The 16,320-nt window shown below is 34.2% G+C and overlaps 3 protein-coding genes across 3 annotated transcripts; 1 reads left to right on the top strand and 2 right to left on the bottom strand.

Annotated features, from left to right (window-relative positions):
* Positions 1-271: 271 nt before the first annotated feature.
* Positions 272-7,089, bottom strand: LOC18054534 (beta-adaptin-like protein A). Its single transcript, XM_006450557.2, has 11 exons — positions 6,839-7,089; positions 6,015-6,531; positions 5,349-5,473; positions 4,556-4,754; positions 3,937-4,165; positions 3,653-3,819; positions 3,270-3,479; positions 2,492-2,602; positions 2,193-2,369; positions 1,559-2,005; positions 272-1,020 (listed from the first exon to the last, which is right to left on the bottom strand). Exons 1-11 carry the CDS (start codon positions 6,889-6,891, stop codon positions 733-735), a joined length of 2,523 nt encoding a protein of 840 aa, XP_006450620.1. The 5' UTR covers positions 6,892-7,089; the 3' UTR covers positions 272-732.
* Positions 7,090-7,706: 617 nt separating this feature from the next.
* On the top strand, positions 7,707-10,508 carry LOC18054535 (GTP-binding protein At2g22870). The gene is made up of 5 exons (XM_006450555.2): positions 7,707-8,288; positions 8,802-8,871; positions 9,595-9,757; positions 10,004-10,248; positions 10,383-10,508. The coding sequence occupies exons 1-4, from the start codon at positions 7,814-7,816 to the stop codon at positions 10,220-10,222; spliced, it is 927 nt and encodes a 308-aa protein (XP_006450618.1). The 5' UTR covers positions 7,707-7,813; the 3' UTR covers positions 10,223-10,248; positions 10,383-10,508.
* A 627-nt stretch (positions 10,509-11,135) lies between these two features.
* On the bottom strand, positions 11,136-12,418 carry LOC18054533 (60S ribosomal protein L37-3). The gene is made up of 4 exons (XM_006450556.2): positions 12,310-12,418; positions 12,059-12,194; positions 11,407-11,508; positions 11,136-11,313 (listed from the first exon to the last, which is right to left on the bottom strand). Exons 1-4 carry the CDS (start codon positions 12,310-12,312, stop codon positions 11,267-11,269), a joined length of 288 nt encoding a protein of 95 aa, XP_006450619.1. The 5' UTR covers positions 12,313-12,418; the 3' UTR covers positions 11,136-11,266.
* Positions 12,419-16,320: the final 3,902 nt, after the last annotated feature.

Below are 16,320 nucleotides of genomic sequence, written 5' to 3'. Positions count from 1 at the left end.
TTTTTATTAAAGAAAAAAAATATATTTTAACTACTATTTTTAAAAAAATATATTTATTTAATTAAAATAATATTAACTTATTTCAAATAGATCCACCACCAGTCCTACAAATATCTTTTAGAAATGTATGCCTACGTTGATGACTTGATGTTTGATGAATATATAAGATTGCATCAACGTTTATCTTTTGAGATACTAAAAAGCTTATATAAGTAAAACAATCTCGATTTTGACTCTATAGCCATCAACTATCAACAGTAGTCACAAGACAAAACAAAATATTCCGAGTTTCCGGTATACAATCATGCCTGCCAAGAGCAAAAATAAGAATTGAAAAGTGAAAAATCCAGAAAGCAACCCTACCCAATACAAATACAACTCACTCACTATTCTTTCAAAGTTTCATATAATGTAAGATACATTCCTAGCTTCACAATTGCAGAATTCCATGCAATGTGGGATCTTATAATGCAAGTTGCAGCCCTTGGCAGTTTTATGAAAACAACCATACCAATGAACCAAAAACCAAAAGCAACTCTCGCTTTCATATGATACACTAACTACTGCTAACCCAAAAAATTTTGGTTTGTCGGCTTTTCTTCTGAAATTTTCTTTCTTCCTCAGAGAAGGGGAATTTCGTTATTTTTTTTTCAAATGGGGGAAATAAATCTCGAATTATACTCATGCTTGGAAGTGAGAAAATAACTCAACACCACAGGGATGCTTAATATATCACACACTGAACTTGGACAAGGCTGATTGGAACACATCTGAGAAGGCCTGAGATGTACTTTGATCATCGGCTTTAATCTTTACTTGTGCTTTGGCTGATGATGTGTTGATTATACACTCTACAAGAAAATTTGATGATTCTTCTGCTTTTTGTGCAAAGAAGAAGAACTTGAAGTTAGGAGAGTGGCCACCAGAAGCAATGCAGTGGATGGAATGGCCTTGCATGTGCCAGAGGAGGGCTTGAGGTGTCGTCAATGCTGCAACTCCTTGAGGGCTTAAAGAAAATTCCTGCAACAGAGCCAAAATGTCACCTATCAGAAATGCGATTAAAATGTTTTTACTGGTAATACGCTATATACAGTACATATGAATGTAATTACGCTGCTCTCCCTCATAAGTTTCGAGGGGGACTCCATTATTAACAGGAACTATCACAGTAATGGGTCCCTACTCCTAATATGAACATAAAGACAAGCATTCCTTCTGCTCACACAGACTAGAGAATGATAAGGATTTTGTGTTTGAAGGGTGTAGTTTACCTACAGCTTCTCACCAAAAGTTCGAAAACAGGGGTAATGGAATTAATTCATGCTTCTTTTAAATGATTACAGCTTTTAATAAGCATTAGTGAGAAATGAACAAACTACAAATCAGAGTCTGTCAAATGGTGTTGTAGGCTAAAAATATACCAAAAAGAAGACTCCTGCTACTACAAAAGCCAATTTCAAAATAAACTAAAAAGAACTAGGAAAAAGAGCTGGGCATAAGTGATAAAAAGGTTCGCCATTTATTAAAATAAAATTAATGTCAAAAAAGGCAAATAAACCTGTGACAAAGATATTGGCAACTGACGCCATTTCTGCTGGAAAGTGCCTGGATCCAGAATAGCTTTGGAATTAAGCTTCAATGAAGGAGGTACCGAAGCAGGTTCAGGTGCAGGAGCTGCTGATAGACCTAGACCAAGAAGATCATCAATGGCTAGACTAGATGAAGGAGCACTGCCTGCTGATGTGGAGCTTATGATTGCCAATTCTGATTGCACGCTTGCAGCTGAACTATCATATAAAGGAGCACTATATCCAGAGACATTAAATGTGGCACCCCTGATTTCTTCCTTCTCTGAGGTACTTAAAAGCAGATCCTTGTCATTTGCCTCAACTCCCTGAGCTGGAACAACATTATCTGCTGATTCAGCTGCAATAGATAAATTTCCCAACTCATCCGAAAACTCAAATGGACCACGATAGTCCTTATCTGTGAACATGTAAGACGGCTGCAATTGCATACCAGTATCAGTAAACAACCCAAATATGGCCACTAGAAAATATACAGTTACTAGAGAATACCCATTTCAAAATGAGAAAATTTTAAGACCAGTATCAAGCCTTCAAATAATCATTGAGCTAATTTAACTCATTAAATCATTAATGGTGGAATCCAATTTTAGACATTGTAGTTACCTTCTGGTACACAACAGATAGACTGTTAAATTCATCAAATATGCGATCTTTGATTTCACTGCTCTGAGTATCAGCAAAGACTGAAACAGCTTGCTTTGGAGGGTTCACAACTCGCTCTGCTACAGATACATTATATTGCAAAAGCCTATGGTAGAATAAGGCCCTATCATGAACATCCTGCAGTCAACTAGTTTAATAGATATTTCTCACACAAGCACCTTCAATTACTTGAATAAGCTAATTTAAAGTTTAACAACTTGAGGAAAAGAAAAAGGGGGAAAAAACCCGTAAAAAACCACCTGGTGAAAATCAGCCAGACCAGCAGCCAAAGCAGCTCCCAAGACTTTCTGAGTCTCAGGTGGCCTCTTGAAAAAACACTTCATTACAGCCGTGAGAAGATGTAAACGAACCTGTCCAATTAACATATAAATAATGTATATATTAGCCAATAATGCTGATGTTAAATTCAACTTCCAACAGAGCAGCAAAATTTTAGTCTTATCTTTTTAGTATATTCATACTAAGACAATTCTGATTAAAGATGGAATCTCTTTTTCATTTTTCAGTTATCAAAGAATGCAGGCCTATGGTAGGGAAACTGTTCGCTGTTCAAGCACCCCTACAGAATCATAGAGGAGCAACAAAAAGAGCAAAACTCAGCAGCCTCTGTAGATGCAAGACCAATAACCAATGAAAATTGCCCTTAGCATTAAGTAAATTGGCTTCAAAAGTATACAACACATTCTTGACTACTAAAAACATACAAAACTGAAACATATTGACTTTGTAGGATGAAAGTGAAAATGGATTGAGATGCAAGGAACGATATGACTAACAAATAGAAAATAGACTAAACCTAAGCACAGGAGCCAATTTAGCCACAAGTACAATAGATTGTCCCCTTTATTTACTGTATGCCTAATTTTTCATTAAAAAGAGAGAAAGTGGGGTGGGTTCAGGGGGAAGCTACAACCTCTTGACAAAGAAATGAAAGCCCCTAAAATAAACTAACCAATTTAAGTCAAAACCAACATTTAAGAAAGGGGTCTTGCATCTTGCATACTGAAATGTTATTACCTCTGCTGAAGGCTCTTCTTCCCAATTTTCGGTTAAACTTTCTAAAATGTAAGGAGCATCTTGCATATCCTGAGAATATTCCCCCAACATCCATATAAGAGCTGCCTTCGCCTTGGGTTCCTGAACATTTTGGCTGCTGATACTCCCAACAACTGCAATGCAATCATGACTCCACTGTGGATATTTTCTAAGTAAATCTTTTACAAGCACCTGCACAGAATGCATGAAACTTGTATCAATATGGTTGATAATAGATAGTACTTAACCATACTATTTATTTATTTTTTTAAACTAGCCATACTATTTAAGCATGTATAAGAAATGGAAAATATGATGTAAAAAAGAAAAGTAAAGAAAAATATGGAACAAAAATAATTATCTACCAGAGCTTCAGCAGTCACATAGTCCTTTTCCATTTCCAGAAACTGAAGAAGCCTATCAACAATAGCATTCACATCATACTGCTGCAGAGCTATTTTTCCAACAGCCCTAATAGACTCTCTTGCAATAGGGATATCGACATTCGCAGCATATTCGCATAATTCCGTTACTGAGATTCGCCCAATCAAATAATGAATTTGCCATTATTGAAGGAAGAATGTCAAGTTTCCATGCCAACTTTTCCCTAAAGAAGCCTAAAAGATTAAACAAATATATGTTTGCTTACCAATTTCATATGTATTGCTCTCATTTGCAACTGCAGTCAACATTTCAAGCTTCAGCTTCTTGACATAAGAAGGTTCATTATACTGGCAATAAAAGTGTTTGTAGTCTGAGGCAAATATAAAGGGTGCACGCATCACCAAAATATGCAGGTGGCTTAAAACTGCATAAGATTGCTCCGGACTTCCAGAACTCACTAAGGTTAGCAAAGGAGCTTTGATGCGTTCGTAAACCTGAAGAGAGTTTGAACAAGTAAAATGCCACTCACATAAATATGATTTGACATAAGATCAATCTAAGATAACAGGGAGCAAACATGATTAACATAAGTGCAAAGCATGATCATGTTAGACTCAAGCTTACTTGTCCTGACATCATGTTCTAAGATAATGACTAGATTAATAAATCACAATTTCAGAGGCTAAATTATGACAGCCTTCCAGATTAACAAGAACGAGTGCCTCATTAACAATGACGAGCAAAGTTAGCTAGGATGAAGAAAGTACGTGCAAACTAAACTAATGTTCAACTAAAATGGCGGATCAAAGGTTGTGTACAAGAATTTGCGATTGTGTGTGTATGTGTGTATAACCAAAATTTGAGGGAAAAGCATAAACAAGCACCTGCTGATGAACATCGGTCATGGATAAGGTCAAATGAAGAAAAACTTTGATGGTGGCTAAAACAACAGCACCATTTGCATGTTGAAGTCTATCTTCAAGGAGATTCATGATGTCAAATATCTCATTGCTGTCTAACGGTACATATTTAGCAACCAACTCAAGCACAAGACATTGAGCCCATTCACTGAATTCCTTAATCCTGCAAAGAAAGAAATGACATAAAACTGAGAAATTGCTTTCACAGAACAACATGTAAGCACTGATAATACTTTTAAAAGCTCTAACAAGATTTTGATGCATTAAAAACCACCACATTATACGTTCCAAAAAGGTCATAATAATGCTTCACAATATTGATTTCCTGCACATCCATCAAGAAGGAAAATCAATTCAAAGTTTAATCAAATTGATTTTACTTAAACATCATGACAATCATATTTGTTAAGAGGATAAATTTCTAGACTTAGGGAAGCCGAACTAGAGCAACTATCTAAAATTCCATAAGTGCTTACAAGTCCTATAATAAATTTTGAAAAGAGCTTTGGGATTAGATAAACATTTTTGGCTTTTAGATAAGCCATACCAAGCATGCACTTCAAGTTTCAAGACGCTAGGGGTGACAAAAAAAACCATTTTGCTACATATAATCAATTCTTGTCCAAGTCTCAAGCATAGAACTAACTTAAAAAGAAAACGACAAAATATTTACCTCATATGACTCTACTACAGTTATTTCTATAACTGAAAAATTATCTCAAAACATAACATTCTGAACTAAACTTATATAGCATACCGATTCAAAAGGTAGTATATAACTGGCTTGCTGATCAAAGCTTCTCTCTCTCTGGAAGCTTCCTCAGAGGTGCTTGCTTCTAAGCTCCAAATCTCTTGTAGGGCAGACAAACAGTTTGCAACAACCTGATGAAATAATAAAATGTGAATCAACTAATAAACATTTCCAGTATCACCTGTTGTGTCCAATTTGGTTTAATTGCAATGCAATCATGCTTTATGAGGTGATGGGAGTAGTATCCAAAAGGTAATAGCATAACAGATCATATGTATGTCAAGTGATATTTGAAGAATTGAATTTTGAATCTGGAACAAATAAATTTATGTTTTTGCAGATGAACTACAATACCAATTACTGTTCAGTTCACATCTCCCTCCACCCTCAACTAAGTTCAGGGCAAACAACCATGGGAATGGATGTTGCAGCTCACACTCAGCCTTATTTTACACGTTGCTTCTTTTAGTTGATGGGAATTGGATTAGTTTAGATTTTATTTTTCATTAACGTGTGCTTAAAGATACTTTATCTTAGTTAACAAATATCACAAACTTAATTCAAGCACTATCTGTTTAAATCCATTAATTCTCATCAGAAATATGCAAATTAGAGATGAAACAATCAACCATAGCATTAAGCCTTCACATAAAGAAATCAAATTGCTCACACCTGAGGATCGGGGTCATTAAGCATCAAATGCTTTAGTGTTGGAGGAAAATCTGCATCAATACAAGTTGGAGCTGATATATGATACAATTTCAAAACCCCAATGACAGCCACTGTCCTCACATAACTATTATTATCCTTCAACCCCAATCCCAAAGGACCCACCAAATACTCCACAAGGTTCGCCACTCGTAGTGAACACAAACTCCTCAATGCAAGCCCCCTGATCATTGGATCCTCGTCCTTGCAATCTCTTTGAAGAAAATTGATCGTCAAAAGCGCAAGATCAGGATTGACTTTTGCGTAATTACCAACATAGAGATAACACATTTTCTTCAGAACAATATCTGAAGTAGCCGAACACATCACCATCTCACCAAATACCGCCGATACGTCAATGCCAATTGTCATATATGAGATCACCTTCTTGAAAAGCTCTCGCTTTGAATCATCAATTCCCGGAGCTCTACTGCCAGCAAGCTGTCGGAGCTGTGATTTCAAATCCGAAACTTCTCCTTTTCTGTAAATCAACGGGTCCAATTAGCGCATGCAGACACAACCAAAACCAAAACGACATATTACATATACACATTAACATCAGAACGACATGGCTGATATCAAAATCAAAAAATTTAACTAATAAACACTGATTAATACTAAAATGTACTTCATTGAGCATGATATTCCCTTATCTATAATTATTTGAAAAAATAAATTCAACTAGATTTAGAGCTGCCCTAGCATTCAACTTGATTAAGGATGTTTTTCTTTGAAGAAAAAAAAATTATTTGGCTATTATTTGAGGTTATGGGAGAAGATAGAGTTACCCGGACGGTTGAGACGGTGACGGAGATCGGTGTGCCTGAGCAGGAGGAGCCATGGCTGATCTGGATTGAAGATTCTGTTGCTAAATTTACGGTATTTTACAGTGAGATCGAACAAGGGTTTTAGAGAGATCAGCCGAGGACAAAGAAGCGACCACATGAAAACAAAAAGTTTGGTATTTGTCTGTGAATCTGAGAAAGTTCAGATGAATGATAACGTTACGGTCGGTACCACTTGAAACCACAATGTGGTGCTGAGATGGCTCAACGCGACTGGTCAGTTGGAGAAGGCCGGGTTGAATTTAAGCGAGTAAGAAAGAGTAATAACCTTTAGGTTCTTAGACTATTGATTTGTCTCAAGAACTATAATATTTTTAAATTTACATCAAATGGGTCCTGAACCTAGGTAACTCAAATGAAAGAAATAGTCACACTAAAAAAATAGGAACGCATCATAATTCATCAATAAACAGTCATTATGGGGACACATCAAAAGTTTTAATAATGAAGATTTATATTTTTTTTATTAGTGAATTCTCTCTATTTAAGCGAAGATTAATGAATTATAAAATCTATTTAAATTAATATATTATATTATCTTTATATCGATCTAAGTGAGTAAATTTTTCTAGTGATGGAAGAAGTTTAAATAGTTATTTTTAGAAAAGCTGAAATTTAACCATTTGTTGTTCAAGAAAAGTAAGAGTTTTATTGTTTATTGGGACAAATTTGGAGGTTATAATTATACAAATGGAAAACCTATGCCCTATTTCAGAAAATTTACAAATGTAAGTATCCATATGTTATTATCCTAAAATAGAGATATTAAAGATACTTTGAACAGTGAAAAAAAAAAGGGTACGTTCTTAGAAAAAAAAAAAAAATCAATCCTGTCTTTCCCCATTCGTCACAGCACAGCAGCAGCGAAGACATGGCCACTCAAAATCTCTTGTAATCGAAAACCGCACACACAGAAAAATGCTTTTTTCTCAACTTCCAAGACTCAACTTTTCAATATTCGTAAAGCCACCCCTGTCTCTCCGCTCACACTTCACCCTCTTACCAAAACACAGGCTCAACTTCTCAGCGCTCAAATCCACACTCTCCACAACCGAACCGATACCCATATCCCACGCGGTAGAACCAGAACCAGAACCCCACGTGGCAATATCACTCGAAAAGCTATTTGTCCCGCCGGAAACAGAGGTCTCAATCGATGATTCGTCGTTGAGTACGAGAATATTGAAGGGTTCGAACATAGTGTTGAGTAAGTACGCAAGGGATGCTCAAGTTGCACAAGCTGAGTTCGTGAAGAGTAGTGTTAGGACTGAGGATTGCCCCTCTGATGGGTTGCCTGAATTTGCGCTGGTGGGCAGGTCTAATGTTGGCAAATCTTCGCTTCTTAATTCACTTGTTAGAAGGAAGAAGCTTGCTCTCACATCTAAGACACCTGGTATCAATCTTATTATTTTTCATTGCTTCACTACATTTGTTGCAAGTAATGTTCTGGTCTCCATATGCAGTATTGTAGTACAGTGAATGCATTTGATAAGTAATGGTTATTAGTAATTCAACCCCTTGGCCAAAGTTAGTGCTTTCAAGTGCTAATCAAATTGTTACAATTCCCAGCTGACTTTTGTGTGTCAATCATACCGTTGATGACTTCAATCTTTGAAGCAGATGATTCAGCATCTATTTGTGTTCTTGGTTGTATGCATTAAATGTTAAGACTTATACGATTTATACCAATTACCCTTAAATGCATTAACCTGCCTTTAAAATTCAGGCCAAGAATCGTAAACTGCTGGAATATTGCTTGTGTTCCTAAAATCTTATCTCTGTTGTGAAAATTAATTTGAATTTTGTTGCTCTTTCGCTGATATTGGAGTATCTAAATTACAGTTCTGCTTTTTAAGTCCGTTGGTAGACCTTCAATTGAACATCCTTTTCCTTCATTGTTTTGTAGGGAAAACACAATGCATCAATCATTTTCGGATAAATGATAGTTGGTACTTGGTGGATTTGCCTGGATATGGGTATGATTTATAAACTTTTTATGGTTGCATCATTTATTTTGAGCTAGGATTAATTGGTTTCTTTCTGCTTGTGCCTGTGCTGTTACTTAGTTCAAAATCTTATTTTCTAGTTATGAAACACCGGGAGACTATAAATTACTGTCTGTTCATTGTTTTCTAATTTCTTGCAACAAAATCAGTTTCTGATGTGGATATTGATTTTTATCATTTTAGGTTCTTTTATCAAATTCATCAATCTAGTTGGACTTATCTTGTTTTTCAACAATATTATAACTTTGGATTCTATAAGCACTTTTGATTGTTATGTGTTTATGCCTACACACACATTCATTTGTCAAAAAACTACACCAAATCTAGCCCCCTCTCTCTCCCACTTGCTGGATTTTTTTGTTTTCCAATGATATCTCAACTTGCAAGAAGCATGGTAGTTTAATGTGTTTATGTTTCTGCATGTTTTTCAAGAACAATAGAAAATCGAGCTCTCTCTCTCTCTATAATGTATGCTTATGACTTGCTGCATCTTATCCTTTGTTGTTGCTCACTTTCTTGCACCATCAATAGCAATAGCAGGGTTATTACACATATATTTGTTTAAGTTCACTAGGGAATGGACAGGCTCATCCCAAAGTCAGTATAGCTGAAACTAGCTTTTCTGGAACTTCACTTCTATTTTCCAATGAAATAGTTGAGTGCATTTTCGATTTTATTGCATTTCCGCATCAGGTATGCAGCTGCTCCTCGGGAACTTCGAACCGACTGGGACAAATTCACTAAAGACTATTTCCTTAATCGCTCAACTTTGGTCTCAGTATTCCTTCTCATAGATGCTAGCATTCCTGCAAAACCTATTGATCTTGAATATGCTAGTTGGCTGGGACAGAATCAGGTAAAATGTTTTCTTCAATCAACCTGCTGATGATTATGTAGTTGTTAAACTTGTGGTATTCCAGAACGGCTTCTGTAACAAGTGGGAATAGGTTCTTTTTCCCTGATATATATTTATCCTCTTTTAGCAAAAGAGAGGGGAGGGTGAAGAGAAATGTCTAAAGTCATGGTGCCCATTAATGCTTAAACTGTATCTTCAGGGAATGCATATGAACCTTAATATGTTTTCTTTTTTAATTTTTCCCAGATTCCAATGACATTAGTCTTCACCAAATGCGACAAGCGGAAGAAGAAAAAGAATGGAGGCAAAAGACCAGAAGAAAATCTGAACGATTTTCAAGAGCTGATACAAGGCTTCTTTCAGACAGCTCCACCGTGGATAATGACCAGCAGTGTTACCAATCAAGGTCGTGATGAGATACTACTGCACATGGCTCAGCTTCGGAACTACTGGCTCAAACACTGAGGAAAGTATGCACAGTCGATCTTCTGGTAGGTTTGGTTATCTTTTCTTGCCGCCTGTGGCTGACAATACTTTATCTAACTTTCAGTTTCTGGCATTTTATTCCCTCCTGCCCTTTGCAGGAAACTAAATAATCAAGTTGAGATTGTGTATAATTTTTTAGGACTTGAAAAGATTTCAACTCCCTTGCCTTAGTCAAAGAAGGGAAACCACAAGGCGGAACATGACGGCCACAGTTGATTACATGAGAATCACCACCTCCAAATGTAACCATTTGTAATCGAAAAGGGTGTAGGTGGGTGCTGCATGACCTCAGTTTTTATGCTTTCTGTGCTCTGAAATATAGAATCAAATGAGACCGTCGGATACTTGCTTTTTAATTCAGGATTTCTTCAATCAGCAGCTCAGTGTTACTGCCCCTTGGTTTGCTATCGTGTTCTTGTGGTATTCTAATTGGAGGAACTGAATGAAGAATCGAATCTGCATAAATGACTTCTAACAGAGGCCTAAGAATCTGGGAGACAAACATTACTAAACCGTCAGCCTGTGTATATTTAAATCTGCTTAACAGCAAAACCTTGCAAGTTAACAATACTCCCTCTCATTTCTCAAGGTCCATTGCATAGATTGACTTAACTAAGCATTGTCTTGAGCAATAGGCCTTGCCATTCAAGAGCTCTCAAGCCTTGGGCAACATAAACCACAAACACCGTTAACTAAAAACCATTTATTTTCGTCTGACTTCACTTTTCCTTTCCTTTGCTATTGAAGAAAAAGGGACTCGGTGTTATGGAGAGACCCAACAAATAGATGTGTCATTTACATATTCAAGGCTGGAAACTCTTAACAAATCAAAAACAAGGATCTATGATATTGATTTACCTTAGAATAATAAAAGAGAGGATTAAAAAATGAATTCAGTAAAAATAATAACTCTCCAATATTTAAAACTTGCGAATGATAATAAGTAACACTTTGTGAACCAAAATTCTTGTTTGCAAACATACAAATAACAAGATAAAACAGACTATCATTTCCTTCATAAGCTTAAGAAGATGCAGCCACATTCTTCTTCCTTGGAGCTGCTTCAGTACCTAACGCAACACAAAAACAACGAATCATCGCTAATTCAAAACAAAAGGACACTCAAAAACTGAATGGCAAAATCCAATACAATATCAAGTTACCTTCTCTGAAGTTACTCTTGAACCTGCGTGGCACATGACGAAGGTACCTCATGCGTCCGGTTCCAGTGGTCTTTCGGCGGATGGCCTTCACACTCCAGTTATCTGAAAATTAAATTAAAAACAAGAAAAGTATTCATCCTAATATCAGACATGCCCAAATAACAGATCATGCTAATGCATATACAATTTGCTCAAAGACAGGACTGTCGCATAACAAAGGAAATATTACCAACCACGACAATCTTTGGTTAGCATATAAACTCAATGAATTGATTCCAGCAAATATAATTCCAAAATGGGAATGCTAAAATCTCTAAAGATAGCTGAAAAGTTCATGGTCTACACATACAACAAGGTAGAAAACAACAAAATGATTGAGAATGTGAGAAATTAGTCTTTCCCTAGTGCTTAGCCTCCCCTGATCATCAAAGTTAATTACAATTAAGTTCCATTCGGGTTACGGGTAATATGCGGCAATGACATTACACACTAGTTTTTCCCTACACTTTCTCAGCAAATACCATAGCCACAGCCCTTTAATTATAGATTACCAAAAGTTAAATGAAGATATAAGAACATAATTTAAATTAGTTTTTAACTGTTCTCAATTCCACAGCAACTAAAAAACTAAACAACAATAAATGAAACGTACATTTTCTAACACGGGCAGCGGGATAAGCGCAAGCGCTGCATCGGCTCTTCTGGATGTGGAAACTCCTGCGACCGCATCTCACGCACAGTGTGTGAGTCTTGTTCCTTCTCTTACCAAAGCTTCCTGTTCCTTTCCCCTTTTCACTCAAATCAAAAACCAACTCATTAATTTACATTATATTTCCCACAATTACTACCGACGCACATACAAATACATATTAACTTAACAGAAGAGATAATAGAGAAAAGTACCATTTCTTCTTCGGTTGCGGAAACAAATTAAAAAAAATAAAAATTCCTAGACCCTAATCTGCTGGCCTGGGAAGCTTTTATTGTAATTTCGTTTGGGTGTTCTTATATTGAAGATCTGAGTTAGGGTTTTTCTTTGGATCCTGTTGGGTCGGATTGGGTTGGTTATTCGGGTTTGGCCTAGCCCAGTTAGAAATGGTTACCCAGGCGGGCTCTCTTTCTCGCGGTTCACTTAGTATTTTCTAAACTAAATATCTAATAAAAATAAGAAAATTATCATTCGTATACCCTATAGATATTCTGTTATAAAAAATACTATAATACTTTGAGGGTGTATCAATCATCCACTCTAAATTGATAAAAACTATCTGTCAATCACCAAACCGTTAGCTGCCGTATGAAAGTTAACGGAATTATAGCGAATTGACGATTTTACCCTTGAAAAGTATTATTTGTATATCCTTAAATTCTTTTATTATTACTTGTATACTCTTAAATTATCATTTGTATCATATAAAAAGACTAAATCACCCCTCTGGTGTTATCATATTTAAACGGCAAGTAACGGTTTGGTGGACGACAAATACATTTTGTCAACTTAGAGTGGACGATTGACACACCCTCAAAGTGTTGTAATATTTTTTATAAGGTATACAAATGATAACTTCCCATAAAAATAATATGACGATTCAAATAAGATAGCTAAAACATATTTGAGTTATAAGAATTTGATTAATGAAGTAACGAATAACAAAAGCCTATTGCATAAAACACGGGATCTATTTAATATTTATGATTACCCAAAGATGAAAAAAATAATTTTAGGTTGTGTTTATTTCTTTTTCATTAAATTTGAAAAAGCCTGAATTTACCTGAAATTTGGATTTGTCTAAATAATATTTAAATGGTATTTATTTTTTCTTTTTTTGACATATGAACAGAAAAATCTAAAAGCTAGTATTTTATAATAAAATTCTTTTTTAAGTGTGTATATATTTGTTCATTACAATTTAAAATTTTAATAACTTAATTAATTAATTAATAATTTTAGGTCATGTTTATTTCTTTTTCCTTAAATTTAAGCATGAATTTACCTGAAATTTGGATTTATCCGAATGCAAATATCTAAATGGTATTTGTTTTTCTTTTTTTTGACATATGAATAGAAAAAACTAAAAGCTAGTATTTTGATATAAAATCCTTTATAATGTGTATATACAAATTGGCCAAATTGAATTTTGAAACAAAAAAATCAACTTTGATGGGCATTGAATTCAGTGCCCAAAAAGAAAAGTTTGATTTTTATTGTTTGTTTTTTGAAAGCAAAGTTGGATTTTTGTTATTGAGTCGATACATGCATAATCCGGGTGGCTTACGGTGAAGTGAACTCTTCGATATATATATGGAACAGTTGATGTTGGATTATTGTTCAATAAGAATTGCGGTTAACATTGTGTGTGTGTGTCAATTTTTATTTTAAAGTCAATACTATTTTTTTTTATTCATTGTAATGTACATAATTTGATTTCTTCAATATTTTGGTTTAGTTAATGTTACCATGTGAATTAAATTTAAAACAATTAAAAAAATAACTTTAATGATAATACAAAAATATTAGGTTGACTGGAATATACAATTAAATATTACAACTTTATTTTTTTAGCATTTATATGTTTTTTTAGATACACTTTTATTGTTTTGATTATATGAATTTTGACGTATGATAAATAATTTTTAAAAAAAAAAAAACCATATTTCTGGTTAGTATCATTTCTCCTATCTTGAAACTCATCATCATCATAAAAGTCAAAAAATAAAATTATGAAAATCCATTTTTTACTTCATTTTTGTTTTCTTGTTTTTATAGGGTTTGAATTTTTCTATTTTATGTTTTTTTCTGTTGTTGAATCTGAATACAAATGTATTGATCATGGTACCATAATTATTGAGTTTGGTTAATTAAAGGAGTAAAGAAGGTTATTTAATTACTTTAGAAAGACCTGATAATTCAAGAGATTGTGAGGTAGAAAGGAAAGCACGAACGAGAGAGGGAAAAAAATTAAATAAGGTAATTTTAGAAATACATAGAATTGCTTAAGAAGTGGGGGCTACTGAAATCTATTAGGGGGCTTCATAAATAAAATGGGGTATATCAGAAACTCTTGTGGGGGCATAAAAGAACAATGTAAAAAAAATATGACATAATTAGCCCAACAATGACTCGGAGGTCTTCTAAATTTTTAAATGAGAGTGTGGATTTCAGATTCCTTCGCCTCAATCGGTCAAAATTCTGAGTACGCCTTTTGACACGCCCTCAAAGTGAAAATTCCTCTTAAGACTCCTTTTTAAATTAAATTACTTAAATCAATTTATTTTTTATTTTGAATAAAATTTTGATTAAATATTTAGATAAATTATTCTTTTAACAAATTTTTTACATCTACTCCATTTCAATTTATATTTTAAATTTTAATTGAAAAGTACTTTTTTAAAAATTTAGGGTTATAAAAAATAGAAATCATATAATACAAAGAAAATAATTTAAAATAAATATTTTAGGATTTATACGTAATTGTTTTTGAAAATTTAGGGTTATAAAAAATAGAAATCATATAATACAAAGACAAAAATTTTAAATAAATATTTTAGGATTTATACGTAATTTAAAAAGAAATATTTTTTGGCGTAAATTTTTATGGGAAGACTGTTAGTTTTAATATATAAAATTATATCTTATCAATTAAATTGTGGGTGTTTTAAGAAATGACATTCCAAAGGGGGTTATAAGGATTTTAGAAGGGTGTTAAAAGCTCTACTCTTAAACTATGCCCAAACTTTCGAGGCCTGCAAGTCTTTTACAAGTCTATTATGCACTCATAAATTTGACACATATAAGCCCAGGGATAGATGATGCAACTTAATTATGTGGGCTTAACGATGCAACTTAATTATTTGGGCGGGATCCATCTTCATTTTTTCAAGCATATGTCGTCATATTTGATTTTTTTTTTTTTTGTTGGGAGAAGTGTCAAAATTTGAATTGAAAAAACTTAATTATGCTATTTTCGCCTTATTGTTGACAATTAAATTGAAGGCCCTGCGATATATAACATGATCGTTAGAGGTTCTCGCCAATAAAGCATTGATGCTCTTGACATTTTTTTTTTTCTATTTACAAGATAAATTTATGACAATCAATATTCACGTGAGGCGAAATAACTCTCGTGCTAGTTTGAAAATTTTGAAAAAGTAAGGTAAAAGGTTAAATGTTTTCAACACAACCCCCAACATTTTGAAGCTTTGACAACCCAATTAGTGTAGAAATTTCGTTTGAAGCTACAGAACTTTTCGGAGAATATTAAAATTGCAAGGATATTTTTTATTTCATTTTTAATGCAATTTTTTCTTTTATAATTATAATTTTCAACCTAAACTTCAAATTTTACATTACCAAAATCCTAACTTGCGATATAGTTCAGTAACCTCTAAATTGAAGTCATTATTCTACCATTATTCAAGTCAATCACCAACAAAGGATAAAATACTGCTTTTATCCACTAGGAAAAACATGCTTGTTAATATAACCCCCCCCCCCCCCCCACCCAAAAAAAAAAAAAGGCATATACAATAACACACTACTATCTAACTGCATACTGCCACATCTACATTTTATCACTAAATTCAAAATGATCATAAATGTAATGTCTCTATATGCAAGGATAAGCAATGGTCATCTACTGCTTTCTCTTCAACTACTTGGTTCTATCTTACTGTTTGACAACTTTTGCTTTGGAAGCCACCCAATCCTGCATTCAAACTAGGCTAACTTAGAAAATGGATTTGACGACTCCAATAAACAAAAGTGGTCCAAAAGATGATTTTGTTTGTACCTTCATTCAGTGGAATGAGTCAAATAAAATGATTCAAAGCTATATATACTACGGCTCTATTAGAAATAAATGATTCGTATCCAAACAGTCGTATTTTCTTTTGACTCGGATTACTATTTTCCAG

This window comes from Citrus clementina, unplaced genomic scaffold (assembly GCF_000493195.1).
Source record: "Citrus clementina cultivar Clemenules unplaced genomic scaffold, Citrus_clementina_v1.0 scaffold_1, whole genome shotgun sequence".
Taxonomy (NCBI): Eukaryota; Viridiplantae; Streptophyta; class Magnoliopsida; order Sapindales; family Rutaceae; genus Citrus; species Citrus x clementina.
The sequence above is the reverse complement of the archived record's forward strand: the minus strand, read 5'-3'. Positions and strand labels throughout refer to the sequence as shown.

What these genes read in the sequence shown, in the direction of transcription:
- LOC18054534 (XM_006450557.2), bottom strand. Translation starts at nt 6,891, where the DNA reads ATGGCTCCTCCTGCTCAGGCACACCGATCTCCGTCACCGTCTCAACCG. An exon ending in TCACCGTCTCAACCGTCCGG is followed by an intron (nt 6,532 to 6,838) that starts GTAACTCTATCT and finishes GTTGATTTACAG; the next exon opens with AAAAGGAGAAGTTTCGGATT. An exon ending in TGACCGATGTTCATCAGCAG is followed by an intron (nt 4,166 to 4,555) that starts GTGCTTGTTTAT and finishes AACTCTCTTCAG; the next exon opens with GTTTACGAACGCATCAAAGC.
- LOC18054535 (XM_006450555.2), top strand. Translation starts at nt 7,814, where the DNA reads ATGCTTTTTTCTCAACTTCCAAGACTCAACTTTTCAATATTCGTAAAG. An exon ending in TCTCACATCTAAGACACCTG is followed by an intron (nt 8,289 to 8,801) that starts GTATCAATCTTA and finishes ATTGTTTTGTAG; the next exon opens with GGAAAACACAATGCATCAAT. An exon ending in GTGGATTTGCCTGGATATGG is followed by an intron (nt 8,872 to 9,594) that starts GTATGATTTATA and finishes TTTCCGCATCAG; the next exon opens with GTATGCAGCTGCTCCTCGGG.
- LOC18054533 (XM_006450556.2), bottom strand. An exon ending in CGCTGCCCGTGTTAGAAAAT is followed by an intron (nt 11,509 to 12,058) that starts GTACGTTTCATT and finishes TTTAATTTTCAG; the next exon opens with ATAACTGGAGTGTGAAGGCC. An exon ending in CAAGAGTAACTTCAGAGAAG is followed by an intron (nt 11,314 to 11,406) that starts GTAACTTGATAT and finishes GTGTTGCGTTAG; the next exon opens with GTACTGAAGCAGCTCCAAGG.